The 25,795-nt window shown below is 36.4% G+C and overlaps 1 protein-coding gene across 4 annotated transcripts in view; it reads left to right on the forward strand.

Annotated features, from left to right (window-relative positions):
• Window positions 1-25,795, forward strand: part of LOC150099400 (centrosomal protein of 57 kDa-like) — a 177,827-nt gene that overhangs the window by 90,174 nt on the left and 61,858 nt on the right. For all 4 annotated transcript variants that reach the window (XM_090404119.1, XM_090404118.1, XM_090404121.1 and 1 more), the window contains one exon: window positions 3,067-3,302. In XM_090404119.1, the coding sequence (XP_090260245.1) occupies window positions 3,067-3,302 (236 nt within the window). The remainder of the gene's footprint in view (window positions 1-3,066; window positions 3,303-25,795) is intronic.

Below are 25,795 nucleotides of genomic sequence, written 5' to 3' on the forward strand. Positions count from 1 at the left end.
CAAAGGCTTGAAATGTGGAAAGGCAGCAGGAGTAGATGATATTCGACCAGAAATGATGAAGTATGGTGGTATAAGAGTCTTACAGTGGCTGCACTGCATAGTTCAGAAAGCCTGGACAGAGGGACGAATTCCCGATGATTGGAGTAGAGCTGTAATAGTACCCATATATAAAAAGGGAAATAAAACTGAATGTGAGAATTACAGAGGTATTTCCCTACTGAGTGTTCCTGGCAAGATCTATGCAAGTATACTTGAGAAACGGTTGAGAAGAATTGTGGAAGGAAAGCTTGGTGAAGAACAAGCTGGATTCAGACCAAATAGAGGCTGTCAGGATCAGATCTTCACTTTATGAGAAATAGTCGAGAAAGCATGGGAATATAACAAAGATCTGTATTTAAGTTTTGTCGATTTGGAAAAGGCATATGACAAGGTGCCAAGAGAGAAGCTATTCAATACGCTGTAGTTATATGGTGTCAATGGGGCATTATATCAAGCAATACTTAGTCTTTATTTGAGTTGTAAGTCAGCAGTTAGAATTGAAGGAAGTATAGGAAGATGGTTTAATGTTAAATCTGGTGTGAGACAAGGATGTACATTATCCCCTCTGTTATTCATTATCTATATGGATCACATTATGAAGGAAAGTGGTATTAAACCTGATATCAAAATTGGAGATGTTAATGTCAGCTCTTTGCTTTATGCGGATGATGTTATACTTCTAAATAAATCCGCTACAAGTCTGCAAGATTCTCTGACTAAATTATTATGATTAAAGCAGATCTCCATGGTGTCAAAAAGACTAATCGCAGGAGGCAAACACTGTTACGCACAAAACCCATCAAACCATGCTTTAAACTCATGCATTGTATCTTCATTCACCACAATGTCAGGCAATGCATTCCACTCACCAGCCACTTTCTATGCCAAAAACTCGTATTCCTTAGGCCCTTGCTCACGCGCTCCGTATATAGCTTCCAGGTATATCCTCTTGTTTACCCCCCCCCCCCGCTCCAATTCTTTGAAAAATTTCTTCCACGTTAACCTGGTAACAACCTTTTACCAACTTAAATGTCTCAATCATATCCCCTCTCTGCCTCCTGTTCACAAGGCTTTGCAAACTGCATTCCCTCAATCTGTCCTCATATCCCACATCCCAAAGACCAGTTATGACCTTCATCCTCTCTGGATCTTCTCCAATATATTCTCATCACCATGTAGAGTAGGTTACATGAAGTAATCAGTTACATGAAGGTTTTAAAGAACAGGCTAGGAGAGTGACTCAGTTGATAAAGACAAAAAAAAAGTGCAGCATGTGCAGAAATAGCCTTACAGGAAGACTTGAATGGATTGTATGAGTGGGCAATAGTAATGAACTCTCAATTCAATGTTGTTATCATTATTACATGACAACTCTAAGGAGTTCAAAAACTCATCAAGGGAGAGCATTTGAACTCCTTAGAGTTGTCATGTAATAATGATAACATTGAATTGAGAGTTCATTACTATTGCCCACTCATGCAATCCATTCAAGTCTTCCTGTAAGGCTATTTCTGCACATGCTGCACTTTTTTTTTGTCTTTATCAACTGAGTCACTCTCCTAGCCTGTTCTTTAAACCCTTCATGTAACTGATTATTACCATTATTCATCTTGTGCTGCCTCCAAAGTGCCTTCTTCTTCCAGATTTCATTCTTAATCCCCTCACTCATCCATTTTACATCTATCTTATATAGCCTTTTGACCTTTGCAATATATTCACATATCACTCATTCTATTCTATGGCTCCAAGTTGTCTCCTAATCTTTTCATAATTACCAGCCTTGCACTTCCTTTTCTCACAGAAGTCTCATATAGCTAGCCATAAACCAGGTGATTACTTCATGATCACTGTCCCCAACTGGAGGAAAATGCAAAACCTCACTCACAGTTACATCCTCTGATGGAATGATCACATCCAAAACTCTAGATCATCGCATGTCCTCCTTTACATGCTGCCTGAGATAGTTGTTTCTCAAGAACTCGAGAAATTCATATTCCTTATTCCCAAATGCTCTTCATTTCAGTCTATACCACCATAATCTAACTGATAAGCTTAGGCGTTGCTGGTTATTCATTACTTATTTTTTATTTTTTTTTATTATTTTTATTTATTTATTTTTTCCGGTATTAACGGAAAAAAATTTTTTTCCGGTAATATTTTTTTCGGTATTAACAACACCACAAGTGTTTGTGGTGTTGTTAATACCGTGAAAAAATAAGTAATGACTATACCACCATAATTAAAATCCTACATAATAATCATCCTTCCCTTGTTCACCAACCAAAGTTGCTTATACATTTCTTCATCACCACCCTCCACATTCCCTGGCCTAGCAGGATGAATAACAATGTTTCTACGATTAGTGTCCAATTGCTGTCAGCAGAGAGATTCAAAACTAACTACGCAGGCCACTGATAAATCCCACCATGTGGCATCTGATCTGCTGGCTATGCTGTTTTACTGTGATAAGAAATACAGATGTCTGTTAAACAGACTTTGCCTTTCATTAAGTTTTATACTTACTGCATGATGCAGAACTTGACTTCACTAACATGTCCAGCAAGCACAATAAGGAAGTGATAGCATTTACAACATTTGGTCTGGAATATAAAAAACACATTTGTATAATTGCTTTAACATGATTTTTCTTTGTTCTTATTCCTGATGATAGTAATAATTCACTCACTGGAACAAACTAGTGAAAAGTCTTGACTGAAACCTTATAGGTACAGTGCAATGCTAAAAAAAAAAAAAAAGCATTAGCAAAGTATCCACTGAGAAACTATTCATACATTCCCTCTGTGCCCTCTGAATGTACTGTGAGAGGTAACTATATATGTTAACTTAACCTCGTAAATCCCCAAACCTCTGAAAAACAGTTGGGCACATTTTTACAGTGCTATAGTTTCTTTATAAGATCTTGTATATCAAATAAGGAAAGTTTTTGTATTTTTATTATTAGTGTATATATATATGTAATTTGTATCAGATGCATGAAAGATACTAAAAATTATAATATTTTTACAGTCAACAACAGCAAGTCATTCTGTGATTGCTAACATTCAAAACATAATTGCAATGATGAAGACACATAATCGTGGTCTTTGTCGGAGAAGAAATCAGCTTTGTGAGGAGAAAGTGTCTTCCAGAATGACTCAGAACCAAAATGATCATCCATTTAATGAGCCAACTTTCGAGTATGCTAAGGAAGAGATAATCAGTTTATTAGATGAACTGGAAAATGAAATAATTGCTTTGAAATTGTATGTATATCATTTTTGGCTTTCATTACAAAGTATTTTTAATTTAGAGCAAATAACAATGTTACCTCTGAAATATTGTTTTTTTTGACTACATGTATATTTTCTATGCTTTGATTGCTCTTTGCATGAGTTTTAAGGAGAGCAGCAGGTGTGAAAGAGCATAGCTCATTGTGTGGTTGCATTTTGTGGTGTGTATAAATTAAACTGCTGGTAAAATTTACTTTTTCTTTATTTCTGTTTCTTTCATGGTCCATTTTGGGAAGGACTGCTTTTTTTTCTTGTGTAATGTTTGTTTTTTATATTTTAAATTCTAATGTATTTTGCACTTATTTCATTATATCACTAGAGCTTCTTCCTGATAAGATATTTTTTTGGCTACTTATCTGCTAAAAGCTTGTAAATAAACTTAGTGCTGATGGCATAACTTAATATTGAATTCTATTTCTCTTAAATAAGGTTGTTCACTTCTTACAAAAAATGAATAAATCATTTGTTTTTATTCATCATTTTCTAGTTTATACCCTCAGAAGTTTACCAGATATGACGATCTAACCCAACTATTTCATGTGGCCGGTTTTTGATCAAACTGGTCTGTAACTTTTTTATATTTTAAATTCTAATGTATTTTGCACTTATTTCATTATATCACTAGAGCTTCTTCCTGATAAGATATTTTTTTGTCTACTTATCTGCTAAAAGCTTGTAAATAAACTTAGTGCTGATGGCATAACTTAATATTGAATACTATTTCTCTTAAATAAGGTTGTTCACTTCTTACAAAAAATGAATAAATCATTTGTTTTTATTCATCATTTTCTAGTTTATACCCTCAAAAGTTTACCAGATATAACAATCTAACCCAACTATTTCATGTAGCTGGTTTTTGATCAAACTGGTCTGTAACTTGTCAGGTTGTGATATGATTGGCTCTTAGATTCTGATCTTCTGAAGCACTCCTTACTTTTATCAACCTTTTGTAAAAGTATGTTTTTTTAACCAGAAGAAGACCAAGATATAGTTCTCCCTCTGGTTATTTCCTAGCTATTTTTGCTTCAGATACTTATTAATCTTTAATTTCCCATTCTGTTTGAAAACATACCATCTTATATTAGCTCTTTTTTCGTTTCTTCGATAACAACACATATAAGCTGGTAAATTATAACCCAACAAACAGGATAAAGGATAAAACAGAGAAACTACTCAAGTCCGTCACTTCTTGGCCACTGGACACGGTTAAAAAACTCACACCCCACTACACCTGCCCACCCCAGAATATATGGGGTCCTGAAAATACACAAAACAAAATGTGCCCCTTCGACCAATTGTGGAAGGAATAGATAGCCCCAATTACCACTTAGCCAAGAAATTAGCATCAACCCTCAAGGAGTTGGTAGGTCATTCCCTCTCCTACATAAAGAACACACAACACTTTATAAACAAAATTAAAAACATAACACTTGACAAAGATGACTTATTAGTCAGTTTCGATGTTTCTGCCCTTTTCACAAATGTCCCCATCAATGACACAATTCTCCTACTGCAGAACAAATTTCTGCCCGACATTATGGGCCTCTTTGCCCACGTACTACAGTCCGGTTACTTCGTGTGGCAAAACAAATTTTACCTACTACAAAAAGAAGGTACAGCCATGGGCTCACCACTTTCCCCCCCAATCTCCAACTTGTACATGGAAACCTTTGAGCAAAGGGCTCTTGATTCCGCCACGCTAAGACCAACAGTCTGGCTTAGATACATTGACGATGTGTTCACGATCTAGCTGCATGGGTGACAAACGCTACACGCATTCCTTAGCCACCTGAACAAACAACACGAACGCATACAATTTGCCATCTAAATTGAAAATCAAAACTCGCTCCCATTCCTAGACACACTAGTCACACGTCTTCCTTCACAGTCTACCGAAAACCGACACACACACACACGGGCCAATACATACATGCTAATTCATATCACCATCCATCACAAAAATATGGAGTCATTAACACCCTTAAAAATAGAGCTACAACAATTTGCTCTAACCAGCAAGCCCTGAAACAAGAACTAAAAATCATCAGCGACACATTCATAAATAATGGCTATAACAAAAATACTATTAATAAAATACTCCATAAAACAACAACAAAAATGAATCTAGATTACAGTAAAACCATAGCCATCCCATACGTTAAAGAGTTATCAGAAAAAATCAACAGAATCCTACAACATTATAACCTCAATGCCACCTTCAAGCTGCCCACTAAACTTAAAACCATATTCAGCTCCTCTAAGGATCCTCTCCTCCCATTGGCACATCCTGGAGTATTGCATCCGCTGCACCTGTAACTTACTGTACATTGGTGAAACAGGACGGACAATCCCTATACGTAAGAAAGAACACATTAAATATAACCATTATGGTGAAGCAGGCTTCTCAGATCACGCGCGCTCAACACCTTACACCAAATCAACTGGAAAAGCACCCTCTCTTTACATTTATGAAAAGAAATTTAAGGAAGCCTGCGAAATCCTGATAAACCACCCAAATATCAACAACAAAGATGGCATGAAAATTCCAAGGATCTGGACACACACATTCAGCCTACCTAATATATAAGATCCAGCATAAGTCATGACTCTAGCCAATCTTCAGCTAGTATTAGAAACCATTCCATACCAACTGGCTGGAATGTACATTTATAATCATGATGTTAATATATGTATATAGATAGATACATAAACTTGTTGTTGCGCCCAATGTATTTCTACAACCAACAGATAACATTAATAATAGGACTCTAATGTTGATGTAAAAATTTATTTATTTAATTATTTATTTTTATTTTTTTTTTTTTTTTTTAATTTTTTTTATATATATATATTTTTTTTTCACCAGAGGTCAGGCCAACAATTGTTGTAGCGGTTGGTCAGTAACTTTAACAAACCAGTTTGATTGTAGTGTAGCTTGTCTGTATATAGTTGTATGCTCCAGAAGATGACCTTGACATAAAGGTCGAAACGTCGAATGTAGATTTTAGTTATATTAAACTAAAGTTTTTATTCAAACACAGTAAGTTGTCTCTATAATTTTCAAAAATGTATTATATTAGCTCTGCTTAGATAATACCAAATTCTTTTTTGATATTTTTGTTTATAATATGTATGGTCTGTCACTAATGCCATCTGTTCCTCCTGTAATTTTCTTCATTCACTTATATCTGTGATCTGAAGTCTTTAATCATCTACTTTATTTTTAACACAGCTCCCTGATCTATGTGTTAAAATGTTATTCTCCATCCAGCAGGTACTATATCATAAGACTGAAGGAAACTCCTTAGGAGCAAAGTGATGTAAGTAGGAAGAATCAATGTAAGCCAATCGATGTAAGTGTCCTAAGTGGTGTAATACCACCACTTAGATTGATGAAAGATTCATGTAGCCAGAAATCATGTTTGGATTGTAAAGTAAAGTCTAGTTTAATTTCCAGCATGTAACATGAGTGATGTTTTCAAAGTTAGGCTGGCATCATGGAGAGACTTATTCATTCAAGGGTCCAACTTGAAAGTGGTTACTCTGTAGAATAACCACAGATGGACTAGATGGTATACTGGACCATGCCTAATGGTAATGCATTAGGAGGCTTCTAGTCCATTTAGTGAATAATCTTGCTGCCATAATTCTTCCAAGTGTGCATGGAGAGAGTACTACTCTCATATTATGTTGGGGGGGGGGGTGATACTGCTGCCATATGTAGAAGAGAAGAGTGAAATTCGCCATATCTATAGCTTAGAATCTGTTACTGAATATTCCATATACTAACCTATTTCATCCTACCTTTAACACTAATAATGAAAAGTTAAGCAAAGAGAAATAAATTACTGGCAGACAAAGGCAAAAACTTTCAGATCTTCATCATAGACATACTTGGTCTCATTTCCAATCCCACTCTTTAATTCCATTTCCATTCTGCCAAACTGCACTTATTTCCCTCCACCACCCTCAACTTCAACCTGTTCATTACAACATATGTTCGTTTGGATCTCATATGAGAGTTGTCAACTTAGAATCTCCTCTTTTTCACCATCTTTGGCTCATTGTATCAGTAACCTAGAAATTTGTTTTCACGTGTTACATGAAATCAAGTAGACAGTTATGTTGAAAGTGTGACATGTTTGTTCTCCCTTAATCTACGGAAAAAATTATATATGTTACACTAAAGAATTTGTAATTAATATTTTCTTGAACAAAACTATTTTTCTCCCATTTCATTTCATTGAACAATGCTACAGGAATATATTGAAATATAAAAAGGTTTGTGTGCAAAGGTTTCTGTGGTTCAGTAGTTCGAAAGATAGATTCCGATATTGAGAATTTGTCCTGGAATGTGAAAAATGTATTATTCATGCAGTGTTTGTGTACTTCTACAACATCAGGTGGTGAAAGATTTTCAAGAAGAGAGTCACTGTATCATTTGTCGGTACATTAGTGAAGAGGCTGACTATATTCAAGCTTGCTAAAACGTCTGAAGGTTCTATATTAACATCCTTGATCTTTCGATGAAATGTAAACTGTTCTTTTGAATGAATCTATTTTTCCTATTATTCCTATTCTGTTTTTCCAGACGTTGTAGAAATATACAAACACCGCATGAATAATACGTTTTTCACATTCCAGGACAAATTTTGGGAACAAAAGGAAAGACTAGCAATGGGCTCCCCCCACTCCCAGCTTTAGCCAACCTCTTCATGGAAAACTTTTGAAACTATTCTCTAAAAAACTATCAAAAGAAACCTAAGAGATGGCTATGGTATGTGGATGATTTTTGCCATTTGGCCAGGAACAACAGATGAATTAATTGTTTTTAAAGAATATCTTAACAGAATACACCATCATCAAATTCCTGCCATGTACCCTCAAGTGGTGTACAGGATATGATAGTACTATATGAAAAATTTACATCTTTATTAACTTCCTATCTACAATTTTCCTCCAAATCAGTCATATAAAATTCACTTTGGAAATAGAAGAACATTATTAAAATGTTCTTCTATTTCATTATAGAAGAACATAAAAAATTACCTTTCCTGATATCCTCATAGAAAAAAATGAAGAAGAAAAAAGTTTAGCCTTTTCCGTTTACAGAAAATCGACAGCTACAGGAAGATTTCTTAATGCAGCCTCACACCACCACCCTCACAAAAAATTGTTATAATAAAAAACCTTGAAAGACAGAGCATATAAGATATGCTCTGTCTAACACAATCAAAAAAATCCTGAACACTGCTCCCACAACCAACGTAGAAAAACAAGATTTCAAGAACTCAATCTCGCTACCATACATCAAAAATGTCACAGACAGATTAGCGACATTGCTCCGCAAGTACAACTTAAAAGTAGCTTTTCTCCCTTTAGAAAAAATATTAAGATTCCTAATTCCACTGAAACCTTCACCCCATCCAATAAAAAAAACCAGGGGTCTATCAAATCTATTGTTCTTGTGGCATTTGTTACATAGGCCACATGGGAAGGTCAGGAGAAATCCCTAGGGCAGAACATAAAGAAGACATAGAAAAAAGAAGAGAACACAAATCAGGCCTATCTTTCCACACAACTTCCACTGGCCATAAAGTACTTTGGGAAAAAATGATCATGTCATATATTTATAAAAACTGTTTCACAAGGAAGTGCAAAAATGCTTGGAATTTCTATACAGTGCAACAAAAACCAAGGTTTGATATTACACCAAGTGTGGTCAGCATTCATAAAAAAATCTAATTTTCTCAGATATCGGACATAACAAACATGAAGCACAGAACATGACAACAAATAACAATGTTCCAACAAACACTCAGTAATGAATGTTTCAATTTTTTCAATGTTACAGTTAGAAACATCTAATGGACTATGAATTTAATCTTTGTTAGTTGTGTTTAACCTTATTTTATACACCAATGCCCCTGATGTATGATATTCATGTGATATTACACATTTGGTGTTATATCATACGACTTAACGAAACTTGTCGGGTTTTCATGTATCCTGTTTGTCTGAGTATTGGAAAAGTTGGTCAAGAGCAAAATACAAGAATTGAGTAGATGCAAATGGTATACTGTATGGGGGAGCATCATGGTTTTGTGAAGGGTAAGTCATGCCTCAGTAACTTGCTCATATTTCATAATACAGTGACAGCTGATTTGGATAAAGGTAATGGATTTGCAGTGATATCCAACATATCATACTAAATGTTAGATATCACCAGTCCAACTGTCAAAAACCAATTCTATTAGGTGAATTGGTAAAAGGAACTCAGTTGTAAATGCACCTGAGTTCCTTTTACAGCTGCACTGATCAGGTAGGTAGAGATACCGACACCTTTGCTGTCACCTGTAATCTCAGATTATTCATATACTACCAGATAACTTGAATCACTTTCCAAATACCCTTGCTCTCTCTCTCGTAACCTCTTTAGAATATATGATGTTTTTAGCCTCTTGAAGTTTCAAAGACCACATTCTGGTATTTATCACCTCCTATGAAACAACATTGTCAACAATGTCATGTTTTGATTATTGTTTTGCCTTCTGCTCCAAACATTTACTGGAACACACTACTGGAATTCTTATTGGTATGGAAGCATTGCTTCTGCATCCCAAAATTAAATTCTCATCATTTATATAAACTTTAATCTCCATTGTGCAAGGCAATGGAAAATGTGCCAAGGAAGTTCAAGAGAAGAATCCAGCATATTGCAACTCATGTTCATTGAAACCTCATTTCTTCCATTTTTGCCTATACTAAAGTTTGAAGTAATCACACAGAAATTCTCAACACATCCAGAACCAATTTGCAAAAGCAGTAAACCTACTTTATGTCAAAATGACAGTTTTTCTGGTACCTTACCAAAACTGTTGGACATAACATTTGTCCAGCCCTGCTTTCCTTTTTTATTTCAGTTTTCACATTGAAGATCTGAATAAATGCCCTACCTTTCAAAACTTGTAACATTAAATACATTTGCTTGTTTTGCCAGAGAGAGAGAGAAAAAAAGAGAATCTTGTCCAAACTGGATACCAAAAAATCCTAGTTTGTATAGTAATTTCTCTGATTGTTTGGAAAGTTTGTGTTTAATATCGAATCCTGTTTTGCATTGCCTTTTTATCTTATTCCACTGTCATACAGTTCTTCATCATATTCAACCTATGAAGGGTGACAAAATTTTATAGTCAATTTACCATTCAATTCTCTATCTTTATTTCTTTCTGAAGTAATGGAGAAATCTATGAACAGTCACCTTCTTACTGTCTTGAACAACTCTATACCAAAAAATTATCACCAGTATAGATTCTTCCACTCAGTTAACAGGAAAAAGTATCTTGTCCATTTTTTCTGACATATGTCAGAAAATTTTGTAGAAACTGTAGTTGCTCCTGATATCTTCTAGCACCTTAGATTAGTCCTGCTTCCATGTTCTTGAATTCTAACTGCCAAGTTCCTTCTTAATATCATCATCATCATCATCATCGAATTCCTACCATGTACCCTCAAGGGGTGTACAGGATATGACAGTACTACGTGAAAAATTTACATCATTACTAACTTCCTATCTACAATTTTCCTCCAAATCAGTCTGTTACTTGTCAAAACTCCAACATTATCAGATCTTATATTTCTATCATCTAAGGCACTTTGTACCGTATCAATCCACCTATATCTTGGTCTTCCTCTTGGTCGTTTTGCTGCCAACCTGGCAGAGAACACTTGTTTTGCTAATCTTTCCTCCCCCATTCTGTTTAAGTGACCATACCACCTGAGATTAGCTCTGCTAACGCATTCCTGGATGCTGACAATGTCAAGTTCTTTCCTAATATCCGTGTTTTTAATATGATATTGCCATTGATGCCATCTGTTCACGCCTCTAATCTTTCTCAGGACTCTCATATCTGCGGTCTCTAGTCTTTGGTCAAGTGTTTTACTTCTGAATGAGCTCTCAGATCCATAAGTTAAAACTGGTTTGAACACTGTCTTGTATACAGCTAATTTAGTGTTCCGACTAATTTCTCTCTTATTCCATATTAATTTATTCAATTGACTTCCCACCATACCAGCTTTGCTGATTCTGTTGTCTATTTCTATAATTAATTTACCATCTTCAGTAAAAATCGTGCCTAAGTAACTGAAATGTTTTACTTGTTCCACAGGTTCTCCATTCACAACACAGTTGACATTTTCAATGATTCTGCCTATTTTCATTGTCTTTGTCTTTTTATTGCTGACCTTCATACCATATCTATTACAACAGCTATTCAATTTAGTCAGAGAATCTTGCAGACTTGTAGCAGATTTATTTAGAAGTATAACATCATCCGCATAAAGCAAAGAGCTGACATTAACATCTCCAATTTTGATATCAGGTTTAATACCACTTTCCTTCATAATGTGATCCATATAGATAATGAATAACAGAGGAGATAATGTACATCCTTGTCTCACACCAGATTTAACATTAAACCATCTTCCTGTACTTCCTTCAATTCTAACTGCTGACTTACAACTCAAATAAAGACTAAGTATTGCTTGATATAATGCCCCATTGACACCATATAACTGCAGCGTATTGAATAGCTTCTCTCTTGGCACCTTGTCATATGCCTTTTCCAAATCGACAAAACTTAAATACAGATCTTTGTTATATTACCATGCTTTCTCAACTATTTCTCGTAAAGTGAAGATCTGATCCTGACAGCCTCTATTTGGCCTGAATCCAGCTTGTTCTTCACCAAGCTTTTCTTCCACAATTCTTCTCAACCGTTTCTCAAGTATACTTGCATAGAACTTGCCAGGAACACTCAGTAGGGAAATACCTCTGTAATTCTCACATTCAGTTTTATTTCCCTTTTTATATATGGGTACTATGAGAGCTCTACTCCAATCATCGGGAATTCGTCCCTCAGTCCAGGCTTTCTGAACTATGCAGTGCAGTCACTGTAAGACTTTTATACCACCATACTTCAGCATTTCTGGTCGAATATCATCTACTCCTGCTGCCTTTCCACATTTCAGGCCTTTGATAGCTTTTTCTACTTCAAGTATGGATATGTATTCCTGACTGCATGCCTGGTCAGTGTTTTTTTATCACTGTGCTGTCATCACTGCTTGTTTCATTTAGCGGTTTTTCAGAGTAATTACTCCATACTTCAAGAATATCTTCTTTTCCTGTTTTCATGTCACCTTTATCTTCTCTAACTCCTTTTACAGCACTCTTTCCTCCATTCCTAAGCTTCTTCAACAACCTCCAGAATATTTTGCCACCTTCTTGATATTTATTTTCTATATTCTTGCCAAAGTCCTCCCATGACTTTTGTTTAGCTAGTTTTACACACTGTTTAGCTTTCTTACATTTGTCTCTGTATTCTGTAAGAGTAAAAGCTGACTTATTTGACAGGAACTTTTGATATGCTTTCTTCTTTTCCTTCACTGCCTCTTTAATTTCCTGTGTCCACCAGGGAGTTCTGATTTTTTTATCCTTGCACACAACCTCACCACATGCCTCTCTGGCAGAATCAATCAATGTTTTCTTCAGAGTTTGCCACTGAATCTCCAAGGTTTGATTCCTGTTCTCAAACTCTTTCATTTTCTTTTCAATAATCTTTCTGTATTTTAGTCTACAGTTCACATCTGAGAGCTGCTCAACTTTTATTCGCTTTAAAACTTTCTTACATGTTATTCTTTTCAATATGAAATTCAATTTTATCCTGCTCAAGACTAAATAGTGATCGCTTCCAATTTCAAATCCTCTGTACACTCTGGTGTCCTGCACCAGGGAGAAAACATTACTATCAACAATAACATAGTCAATGAGACTTTTCTTATTCCTAGCCTCTTCTCTCCATGTGAATTTGTGCACATTTTTATGTTGGAACATGGTGTTAGTAATAACCAGTCCATGTCCTGAGCAGAAATCCAACAGATATTTGCCATTATTATTAGCTTTGCTCTTTTCTCCAAATTTTCCCAAAATATTTTTATATGTCTCACAATCATTTCCTACTCTGCTATTTAGATCCCCAACAAGGACCACCTTTTCCTTTTTCATTGTGTCAGTTGCTTTTTCTAAAGCGTCAAAAAATTCCTCCACTTCTATCTTAGTAGAACCTTCTGTGAGACCATAGGCACAAATAAGTCTCATTGTCCAGTTCCCCATTCTCATATTTGCCCACATTACTCTACTTGAGACTGACTGCCATTCAAGAAGATTAGCCTCGTATTTTGTGTTGAATACTATGGCTACTCCTTCTTTTCTTTGATTGTCATTGCCTGAATATAACATTTTGTATTTATTGCTCAGAAAGATCTCACCAATTTGTTTCGGTCTTTTTTGTTTCAGTCACCCCTATTATGTCGATCTGGTACTTATCTAATTCCTCAGCTAGCTCCATTTCTTTGCCATTCAGTCTTCTTACGTTGATAGTACCGATCTTTAACTCTGGTGATGTTGAGTTGGGGTTTGTTTTCAGATTTGTTCCAGTAGCTGACTTTTCGCTCTTCGCCCTGGTTCCCTGGTGAAAACAACGGGGGCCTTGTTTAACCGGGTGACGCCCCAGCCGGCATGAAATTTTGTCATGTTGTACCATCATTTTTTATTTTGGTTTAACCAATAAGAATACAATTTGGTCGGCTAAATCCCAAATTGCCAGCCAAATTCTCGTTCGTTCAGTATCAAAGTAGATACCCAACAGGGTGCACCACGAGAAGGTGAGGATTGGACATTAGGTCAGAAGCCCTGGTCGGTTCTCCACATTCCTTTAAAGGCTATGTGGAGGTCTCCTCTCAGTTATACAGCTTTGACCCTTAAGTACCCCCCTTCTTAATATCTTCATTTTTAATATAATTCTGTCACTGATGATATCTGCAAAGTGTTTTATTTTTAACCAAACTCTCAGATTCATAACTTAAAACTGGTTTGAACACTGTCTTGTATACTGCTAGTTTAGTGCTTTGGCTAAATTTCTCTCTTATTCCATATAAATTTATTCATCTTGCTCCCCCACCATACCAGCTTTGCTTATTCTGTTGGCTATTCCCTATTTGGTAAATCAGGTAGGAGAATCAAAAAAAGAAGTGAATTTGGAAAGTATGAACATGTGGGGAACTGGAACTAAGGAGAAGGTATTGTATAGAGATTTGACGATAAGAGGCATACTTAATGAGTAAGTGACAAAAACATGTTTCCGAGGTGAGAAAATCAAGAATGTTAGTGAAGCTGCTACTTTACAGAAAGGAGAAGTGAAAGAGATAATTATTATTATTGTATGGGCACCTCCATGGAGTCTGAAAACTCATCTCAGGAGACTCAAATTATCCACACGATCTATCATACCTCTCCTTGCACCCATTAACAGACAAAGCACTCACAACTGACTCTGGCAACCCATTCCGCTCATTCACCACTCTCCAATTGAAAAATCTAGTTCTCTCACCGCCTACTAACCACACCTTTATTCAACTTCCAGGGATGACTCCCCCTTGTTCTGGTCTTCTAGCTAAGTGCTGAAACATTTCCACTGCATCTATCCTATAAAATCCTTCAAGCAACTTAAATGTTTCTATCATATCCCCCTCTTTTTCTCCTATCAGCCAACTTCTACAATCCACACACCTTCAGTCTATCCTCATAGAGAACATTCCACAGATCACTCACCATCTTGGTCACTCCACTCTGAATCCTTTCCACTGCTTCCTCATTCCCAAGAAACTAAGAATACCAGACCTGACCACAATAATCCAGATGTGAATGTATCAAGGCTTTATCTCAATTTTCGTGGGGTTCTAGCAATAGGTCCTCTAAACTTTAACTTTTTGTCTACCATCACCCCTGGCTTCATCTCTTTCCTAGAGTACAGTCCCAGCAGTGTTGGTACACAGCTTTTAATCTGTTTATCCAAAAATGCATAACTTTACATTTCTTCACATTAAACTGAAACCTGTTATCTTTTGCCCATACTGACAGCCTATTTAAATCATCCTGCAAGCTCTCCACATTGCCTTGATTAACTATTACCCTATCTAATTTTGCATCATCAGCAAACAACTGAATATTCTCTTTCAGGTTATTTCCTATCATATATTATTTATCTACAAATTAAACAGTAGTGGCCCCAGCACTAAACTTTGTGGTACACCACTAGTCACCTGTTTTCGCCTTGATTTTGATCCTCTATATACCACTTTTTGATATCTGTCCAGCAGCCATCCTCTTATCCACATAACCAGTGTCATATCCATCCCCATTTGTTCTAATTTGAATAATAGAGTTCCGTGTGTTATTCTGTCAAATGCCTTTGCAAAATCCAGGAATTATGGCAGGAACAAATGATTTGAAAAGGGAGAAATATGCAATGAGATAAGATATGAAAGAGTTGTTGAATGAAGCAAAAATGAAGAGTAAGGAAGTAAAATTGTGAGCCACCTGCATCGGTATGACAAGGCCATGATTGCTAATGATTCAATGAGAAGATTGTGCAGGAGGAATGGTGTGCAGTGTATTGATGTATGGAACGAATTTGATGGACAAAAGGACTTATACATGCCTGACAGAGACTATATTTAAATGATTTTAGCATTAGATGTTTGGAGACTGTGTTGTTTAATAAGAGTTTGGAAGTGCAAAATATGGAAACTAGAGATATTGAGGGGAATGGAATTGAGCATGTGTCTGGCAACCCCTGTGATAAAGGAGTGTGTCTACAGAAATGATGATGCAATGCTGAATGCAAGGTTTTCACTTCGAATGGGTTGGTAATGACATTCCACAAGGGTAATTGTGAGTACAAGAGAATGTTGAAATGCATATACACAAATGCCAGAAGCATCAAGAATAAGAGATAGGAGTTTTTGGCATTGGTCAGCTTGACTGACCAATAATTATAGGCATCAGTGAGACCTGGTTGACGGATAATGACATAGTTACATGGATAGAATGTAAAAGGTATTGTATTTTCATGGAGGATAGAGGGAATATGACAGGAGGTGATAAAGCTGAAGAATTACAACCAACAAAATTAGAAGTTACAGGATTTTAGGTCTTGGGGGAGCTGGTTTATTTGAGGCTGTCTGATGTGAAATAAAGGCCAATAGGACAAATATCGTTGGGTGCTGCTATAGTCCAAAGGATCTGCAAGAAGATGCCATGTATTGGCAGATTAGCACAATGAGTGCAGGCTGAACAATTATTTTCGGAGACTTCAACTATGGGAACATAGAGGGAGGAAAGAGGGCATGATAATATGGAAGTAGAATTTATACAGTTGCTAAGGGATAATTACCTGAAATAACATGTTATAGAGGGAACCAGAGGTTTGAGAGTGTTGGATCTAATAGCATCAGAAGATATATATCCATAACCAAGGTAGATATTCTACCTCCAATTTGGAAGAGTGATGCCCATGCAGTCTTGTTCTGGGAAATTGTCAAACATGTGTAATTCTCTGTCAAGAAAGGGTAATTTTATGTTGACCTATAAAACTGGTAATTATGACAGACTTAAGTCATCTTGGAGTTGTGTCGTGGCTTGAGAAGCTACAAGAAAAGAATATCAGTAGTTTTCATGGAAATGGTCAGAGATTGAGAGAAGTATCAGACTATAATAAATTTAGTTTAATCCTTTATCCAAGTGTGAGAAAACAAAGTTTGCGCCTGAAAATATCTTCAGGACTGGGGTTGAGATCTCTTCAGTGGCTCCCACTGAAGAGATCTCAATAAAGGTCGAAACTAGTCTGGGTAGTGGCCCTTCCCTTAATGCATAACATTATACATATCCGCAAGGAGATGTGTTTTGCATTATGGGAGATACTGAGATAGGAGGGATGTTCGCTTGGTCCACCTTTGCTACGAGTTGCCCGGTGTTGTACTACCTTACTCCAGTCCTGAAGATATTTTCAGGTGCAAACTTTGTTTGCTCACACTTGGATAAAGGATTAAACTAAATTTATTATAGTCTAACCAAGTGAAAAATAAACTTTCAAGTATCAGACTACACACCTACAGGGTGTTCGGGATAAATTTGACATATTTATAATTAATTATATTTTTCCGTAAGTTACATGTATTAACACACACTTCTCTTCATTTAAAAGTTTGGACCCTTCTTCATTCATATACAAGATGTCAGAAAGGATGGATAGCTGGAACCCACCTGAATCATGGAAGAGAATAACTTGTATCATGATGATTCGTGCCCGCCATCAAAATAAGGATATTACGACTGCTGCCCAATGCTCCCTGAATACAGTAAAAACAATCAGGCATGAACTAGAGACTTGCAATGGTGACTACGAGGATGTAGCAAGAAGAAAGATCCCTAGCAGACGATCTGATTGCGTTCGTACAGCAGAATTCCTCGCAAATCTGCAGGAACAGGTGTTGAAGAACCCTGGCATTGGAATTCGGGCTTTGTTCGTGGAGTTGCTAACTGTAGTCAAGCCCTGGATAACAAGGGTAGCCAATGGTAGGCCGTATGTATGGCAGCAGGATTCGGCCCCTTGCCACACCTCTGGGAAAAGTCAAAAATGGTTGTCTGAAAATTTCTACGACTTCACCAATCCAAATGTTTGGCCTCCAAACTCCGCAGACCTTAACCCCATGGATTATTTTGTATGGGACGCAGTTGAAAAAGACACCAATCGCACTTCCAGTAATACAAAAGCCCAGTTAATGGATAAAATTAAAACAGTTTTTGCGGCCCTTCCCAGGGAGACTGTAGCATCAGCTTGTTCGAGGTTCCGAAGCAGAATTGAAGCTGTGATCGATGCTAATGGTGGTTATTTTGAGTAAATCTTGTTGATAGTATTGTAATTAACTCTGCCTGTAATGTTTTTTTGTCAATTCATTAAATTTAATAGATACAAAGAAGATTTTCTTTTTCCTTACGAAACTGTCAAATTTATCCCGAACACCCTGTATAGTCAGGAGGATAAATAGTGTTAGAGAATTGTCAGTACCTTTGACCACATTGTTTAATCTAAGTCTCGGTGGAAAGAGCGGAAAATAGTTCCATTGCATAAAGGAAGCTCCAAGACTGATGTAGCAAATTACTGACCAATCAGTATTTCAGGAGTTGTCTGAGTATTGGAAAAGTTGGTCAAGAGCAAAATACAGGAATGAGTAGATGGAAATGGTATACTGTATGGGGGAGCAGCATGGTTTTGTGAAGGGTAGGTCATGCTTCAGTAACTTGCTCATATTTCATAATACAGTGACAGCTGATTCGGATAAAGGTAATGGATTTGCAGTGATACTGTGGACTTTGCAAAGACCTTTAACAGAATACCACATGGAATTCTAATCAGTAAACTGCTGCACATGGGAATGGATATAGGGTTGGTGAGATGGATAGGAGGGTGGTTGATGGAGAGATATCAGAGAGTGGTTTATTCATAAGTAGAGTCCAAAAGAAGGCCTGTGACTAGTGGTGTGCTGCAGGGTTCTGTTCTAGCACTGCTGCTGTTTCATTTGTACATTAACAATATAGGAAAGGATCTGAGAGGAACTGTTCAGTTTCTTTCATGCTTACACAATGATAAGAATACATTATGAAACACTCGATGTTTTAACCTTCACATTAAGGTCATCTGGAGTATATGTATATACAAAGAAACAAGGTGCACTACAATCTACATGGCATGCTAAAGTTACCGATCAACTGTTAAAACTATTTGCCTGACCTCTGGTGCTAAAAAAAAAAAAATCGCACTACATCAAAACTAGAGTCCTGTTATTATTATTATCTATTAGGTTACTAAGTTAAATTAAGCTGGAGAGTAACATGCTTATACAGAAATAATAGATAAATAAATAAACAGAAAATAAAATTACTTATATAAAGATACGTATAAATTGCAACTGGTATGGATAGTGGCCAGTAAAAAATGAAAAATTGCTTAGAGTCCTAAAGTCAGGCTTTGCTGGAAACTAAGTAGACTGAATGTGTGCAGTCCAAATTCTTGGGATTTTTAAGCCCCCATTATTATTAAGATTAAGGTGGTTAATCACAATTTCACAGGCTTCTTTAAATTTCCATTCATACCAAGTTTTTGTAGCTCTAGCTTTGGTGTAACGATGTTTTTTTTTTAAGTACCAGAGGTCAGGCAAATAGTTTTAACAGTTGATCAGTAACTTTAGCATGCCATGTAGATTGTAGTGCAGCTTGTTTCTTTGTATATATACGTATACTCCAGAAGATGACCTTATTGTGAAGGTCGAAACATCGAGTGTATATTTTGGTTTATATTAAACTAAAGTTTTACTCTAACATGGTAGTTGCATCCATAAGTTTCATAATGAACTATTCAGTTATTTGTCGATGATACAAAGTTGGGTAGAGCAATAGTTAATACAGATGTCAAAATTTTGTAGGATGATTTGGATAGATTATCAGACTGGGCAAAGGAGAATGGATATCAGTTTAATGTGGCAAAGTGTAAGGTTATGCATTTTGCAGTGAAAAGATTACCAGCTGTATATCACATTGAAAATGTACCCCAGGAAATTGATCAAGGACTTGGGAGTGTTAGTGGATAGGGAATTAGTATAGCACATAGACATAGCAAAAGTGGCTAAAGCAGCTCATCAGATTACTTGGTTACTGAAGAATACTTTAACAAGCAGAGACAAGCAGGTTATTGTTCATCTTTATCGAGCCTTGATAAGACCCCATCTTGACTACTGTGTACAGATCTGGGCACCATGGTTTCTTGGTAATGAGGAGGTGGAGAGGATCCAGAGGTGAGTGACCTAGATGGTAGCAGGTCTATGAAATGAACCTTACAAGAAAAGTTGAAGATTTGTAAGTTATAGAAACTGGTTGATTTAATTTTTACAAGATTAATTCAGAGGAAATTTTTCAGAGCAGGTGTGGTGGTGGGAGAACTAAGGGGGGCCATCCATGAAAACTGAGCAGGGGTGTTAGAACTAGGTTTTTTACTTGGAGAGTGGTGAATGAGTGGAATAAGCTGCCAGAATCTGTTGTGGGCACTATGACTGTGAATGAGTTCAAATTATGATAGATACTGCAAATGTTGGATAGTTAGTGACATGATGTTTAGGGCATCCCTCGATGAGTCTAAGTACTCCTTGGAGTAGCTCGTAATAATAATACCCAAGGTCAGGACAGTAAACTAAGTGGATGAGTAGAGATATAAAGCAAGAGCTGCAAAAAAAAAGAAAATGCTGTGGAGGGAATATAAGAAAAAAGTGATCAGCATACACATGAGCAGTAGTACAAAGTGCAAGAAAGAAGGATGACTAGCATGATTATGAAAGAAAATTAGCTAATCAGGACAAAGGTAAACTGAAAAGAGTTTTTCATTATGTAGCAAGTAAAAGGAAAAATGACTATGGTAGAGTGACTTTAAATAATGCTCATGGCAGAATGCGGACAGATGCAAAAGAAATAGTTGTCAAGTGATCATTTTGCAAAGATGTATCATCAGGTGGAGATTTTGCAGTTGCTAATATGATAGATACATATCAAAATTGAGTTAGATGAACAGGAGGTATTCAGCGTATTGAAAAATATCCATGCAAACACAACAGTAGAACTGGATGTCAGGCCGTGTACTACATGAATGTACAAGAAAATTTGGCATTGCATCTCTTGAAGTTGTTCAGTCTAAATCTCAGCTCTTGTTGGATTCCAGGGGAGTGGAAAGAAGATAATATAGTTCCATTGCATAAAGGTGGCTTCAAGACAGAGGTATCAAACTATAGACCAATTAATATATCAAGAGTGGTTGTTAAAAAGTATTGGAAAAGTCGGTTAAAGGTAAAATCCAACAGTGGGTGGACAGAGATGTGATACACTATAGTGGACAGCATGCTTTGTAAAGGGTAGGTCCTGTGTTAGTAATTTATTCAAATTTTATAATAAAGTGACAACAGAATTGGATAAAGGAAATGCCTACACGATGATATTGCTGGACTTTGAAGGCATTTGCAAAGAATACCACATGGAAAACTATTACAAAAGTTGGAGCAAATGGGGAATAAAACTAATATAATGAAGCAAATATGAAGCTAGTAGCATGGATAGTAGATGGGGTGGGGACAACAGATAGCACCAGAGAATAGTATATGGTGGGGTGGAATCCAGAAAAATAAGGATGGCTAGTGGAGCACCTCAGGCTCTGTATTAGTGCCACTACTCTTTAATTTGTATATCATTGACATAGAGAAAGATTTAAGGGAGGGGGGGGGATATTCAGTTTGCTGATTTTGCAAAACTGGGGAGGGCAATAGTTGATAAAGGTGATTTAGATTTCTTACACAATGATTTAAATAAATTGGTATTGTTGGCAAAGAATGATGATGGTTGATATAATGTTGCAAAATGTAAGGTGCATTTTTGGTTGAAAAAGTTGCGTATGGCATATCATATTGATGGTACTTGATTGCTGGAAATTGAAGTTCAGAGAGGCATATTGCAGAAATTGATAAAATTGTTGGTAAAGTTGGTAGTAGCTTAAAGGATTACTCAGATGTTGAAAAGCATGCTAACAAGCAAAGATAATGAAGATATCCTTCTTTATGAGGCTATGATTCGGCCGCATCTTGACTACTGTATACAGATTTGATCACCTGGTTTTCTTGGGAACTAGGTGGTGGTAGATAAGATTCAGAAATGAGTAACTAAGTTGGTGACAGTTCTGTGGAATGCTCCCTATGATTGATAGGTTGGTGTGTGTGTGGGTTACAAAGTTTAGTTGACAGACCAAAAATAGAGGACATGATAGAAACTTAAGATATTGAAGGGGTTTTATAAAATTGATGCGAAGGAAATTTTCCAGTATATGGTAAATAGAGAACTAGCAGTCATCTGTGGAAGTTGTGCAGAAGTTTGTTAGTGGGGGTGTGTGTGGACAAGATTTTTGGAGAGTGGTGAATGAGTGAAATGGATTGCCAGAATTAGTGTGAGTGTCCTGACAATGAGTTTATGGAGAAGTATGATAGGTTTTGTGTGTATAATAGTTAGTTTGGGTCTCCTAAAATGAGTCTCTGGATTCCATGGATACTGTATAATAATAATATTTAATTTGCCATCTTCACTAAAAAACTATGCCTAAATAGCTCAAATGTTGTACCTGTTCTTTTAGTTTTTCAATGAGAATGCAGCTGAAGTTTGTTCCTTCCTATTTTCTTAGTTTTTTTTTTTTTTTTAATGCTGATATTTATGGAAAATTTGGCATAGTTGTTATTCAATTCAATTAGATAATACTAGAGACTTGCACATCTTGTGTATACAACATCTTAAACCAAAGAGCTAATTGATATTTCCCACTCTAATTTCATGTTTATGCTACTTTCTTTCATAATGTATATGGATGATTAAGAGTGGTTATAGTTTCAAACCATCTTCTTGTATTTCTTTCAATTCTGACTGCTGACATAGAACCAGACTTTATATTGCTCTTTATAATGTTCCATTTATCCCAAATAATTACTGTATTTTGAAAAGCTTTTCTCTGGACACTTTGTCATATGCCTTTTCCAGATCTACAAAACTTAAGTGCAGATCTTTGTTATATTGTAAAGTGAAAATCTGATCCTGACAGCTTCTATTTGGCAAAACCCAGCTTGTTCTTCCTTAAGTTTCTTACCACAATTGTTCTCAGCCTCTTAAGTATGCTTGCATAAATCTTATCTGGAACAGTTAGTAGAGAAATTCCTCTGATTCTCACATTCATCTTTATGCTTCTTTTTACAGATGTAAACTATGAGAGCTCTACTCCAATTATCTGGAATATGACCTTCTGACCAGACCCTCTGAATTATGCAGTGTAGCTAACTGCAAAACTTTTATACCTCCATATTTGTACATTTCTGGTCAAATATCATCTACTCCAGTACCTTTCCACATTTCAGGCTTTGATAACTTTTTTTTCTGCTTCAGTTATCAATGTGTACTCCTCTCTGCATTCCTTTTGAACATTTTCTAATACTGTTCTGTCACTACTTAACATTTGTGTGGAAAATCCTGTGTGTTCGCTATACATGTTCTCATCAATGCTGCTGCTTAACATAGTTTAACAGTCTCTCAAAGTGATTATTCCAAACAACTAGAATATCCTTATCTTCAGGTTTCATGCCACTTCTATCACTGATTCCATTTATGGTACTCCTTACATTTCTAAGCTTTTTTTTTTAATAGCCTCCATAACATTTTGTCACCTTCCTGATATCTTCTGTATCTTACCAAAGTTTTCCCATGGTTTTTGTTTAACTATTTTTTGCATATAGCGCTTGCATTTTTCTCTATATTCTTCTATGGCATCTGCCAACTTATTTGCTAAAGAACCTTTCAGAAGTTGTCTGTCCTTACAGACAACTTTACCACATGCCTCTCTAGCTGAATCAGTCAATTGTTCTTTAGAGTTTGCCACTGAGACTCTCCAAGGTTTGGTTCTTGTTTTTGAACTGTTTCTTTTTTTTTTTTGAACTGTCTCATAATCTGATTTTGCCTTCCTTGCCATCTTGGTCACCTTTCTTGCTTGAGCCTTGCTCATGAGTTTTCTGGTCACCTTTATATATCCTAGACAGCTTCTTCTTCTTCTTCTGCAAGCTGCAGAAATATAAAGAGAAAGATGATCAGTAAACTCATGAATAGTACAAGGCTTAGACAAGAAAGGTGACCAGCATGGCAAGGAAGGCAAAATCAGATTATGAGACGAATCTAGCCAAGCAGGCCAAAGGAAATCCCAAAGAGTTCTTTGGTTTTAATAACATTACTCATCCATCTAACTCCTACCTGATTAACCCTCCTTACCTTAGGTATACAATTTAATGTTGCTTGCTCTAGATGGCTCTTAACCATCTCCCATGCACTACTGACATCATTACCCTGTAATGTTTTATGCCGTAGTACAGATTTAAGCTTCTTCCTAAGCATATCATAATCACCTGCCTTGTAGTTTCACAAATACCCTTTCTTGATAGAATATTCCTCATGTTTTACAATCTCTCAAGTCAAGGCTGCGTAGTCACTTTCACCAATTGAAGGCAATGTTGTCACCTTGGTTACGGATAGCAATTCTGATCCTGTGACTAGGTCCAATACTCTGCCAACCCTAGTCCCCTCCATCACATACTGACTTAAGTAATTATCTCTCAGCAGGTGTATAAATTCTGTTTCCTTCCTGCCATGTGATCATTCTTCCTTCCAGTCTATATCTCCAAAGTTGAAGTCCCTCATAATAATCAATCGACCTGTACATGGAACTCCCTGGCCCATTGCAACAATCAACTGTATATTTTGTCTTACTGGCCTTAATCTCACACCAGATTGCTTCAAATGAACAGCCACTCTCCTCGTTCATCTGCTATCATCAGCAGTACTCTTTTCCCCATTATCTTCTCTATCTTCCATGAAAATACTAAATCCTTCACATTTAATCCCTATAACTACATCATCTGCTGTTAGCCAAGTCTCACTAATGTCTATAACTTTTTGTGAGGTTGCACTAACCAGTGTCAAAAACTCCTACCTCTTGTTCCTAATACTTCTGACATTACTTACTTATTGCTCTTTACACCTATGAGGTGCATGAGGCCACAATTTTAGCTCTCCATCCTCTTTGGTCCATTGCTTCTTCTCTTGGCTCTCCCCCCAGCTTGACCATCCTAATTTGTTTCGTTTTTTGATTATCATCTGGTGCCATGTCATTTTGGGTCTTCCCCTCTTCCTTTTACAATTTACATTTTACAGCTTCAGAATATACAAGAACAGCATCAACATGGCCACCTTTCAGGTGGCCATGTTGATGCTGTTCTTGTATATTCTGATGTTGGCATTCTCAATACATGGCCATCCATGTCCATCTGCATTTCTTTAACTCTATTGTGATGGGTTAGGTTTTCGTTTTGTTGTATATTTCAATATTTGAAATTTTATTTTGCCAGTAAATTTTGAGAATTCTGCGAAGGCATTTTGTTTGGAAAGCATCAGTTTCATTTTCTTGTTGTTTGGTTAATTTCCATGATTCATTTCCATAAAGTAGTACAGATTTAACAGTTGAATTAAAAATTTGCACCTTTAAGTTTATTTTTATATTTGATGATTTCCAAATTTTCTGTAAAGTTTTAAATGGTAGCAAGCTTTTTTTAAATTCTGTTTTAATGTCTTCGTTATTGAGCCTCCATAGCTCAGTTGGTGTAGACGAAGCCCTTTGGTCAGAAAGACCTGGGTTCAATTCCCATCAATGATGTAAGGAACCTTTATCTGGTCTCTTTCGACTAAAGGTGAGTTAGCCAGTCTCATAAAGAGGTAGAAGGTTTTTTCTGCCAACAATTTGGGTTTTTCATCCCTCAGAACAGGCAAATCAGCCCCATGAACACACGTTGCTACAGTAAAAAAAAAATAGCCCCCCCCCCCCCAAGTGACAGGCCAGTTGAGGGTTGTACTAACAAAAAGTTGCATCAAATGTAACACATAGACCACCCTGCATTGG

Source organism: Typopeltis vanoorti, chromosome 14, assembly GCF_054136105.1.
Source record: "Typopeltis vanoorti isolate ZY-2024b chromosome 14, IOZ_Tvanoo_1.0, whole genome shotgun sequence".
NCBI lineage: Eukaryota > Metazoa > Arthropoda > Arachnida > Uropygi > Thelyphonidae > Typopeltis > Typopeltis vanoorti.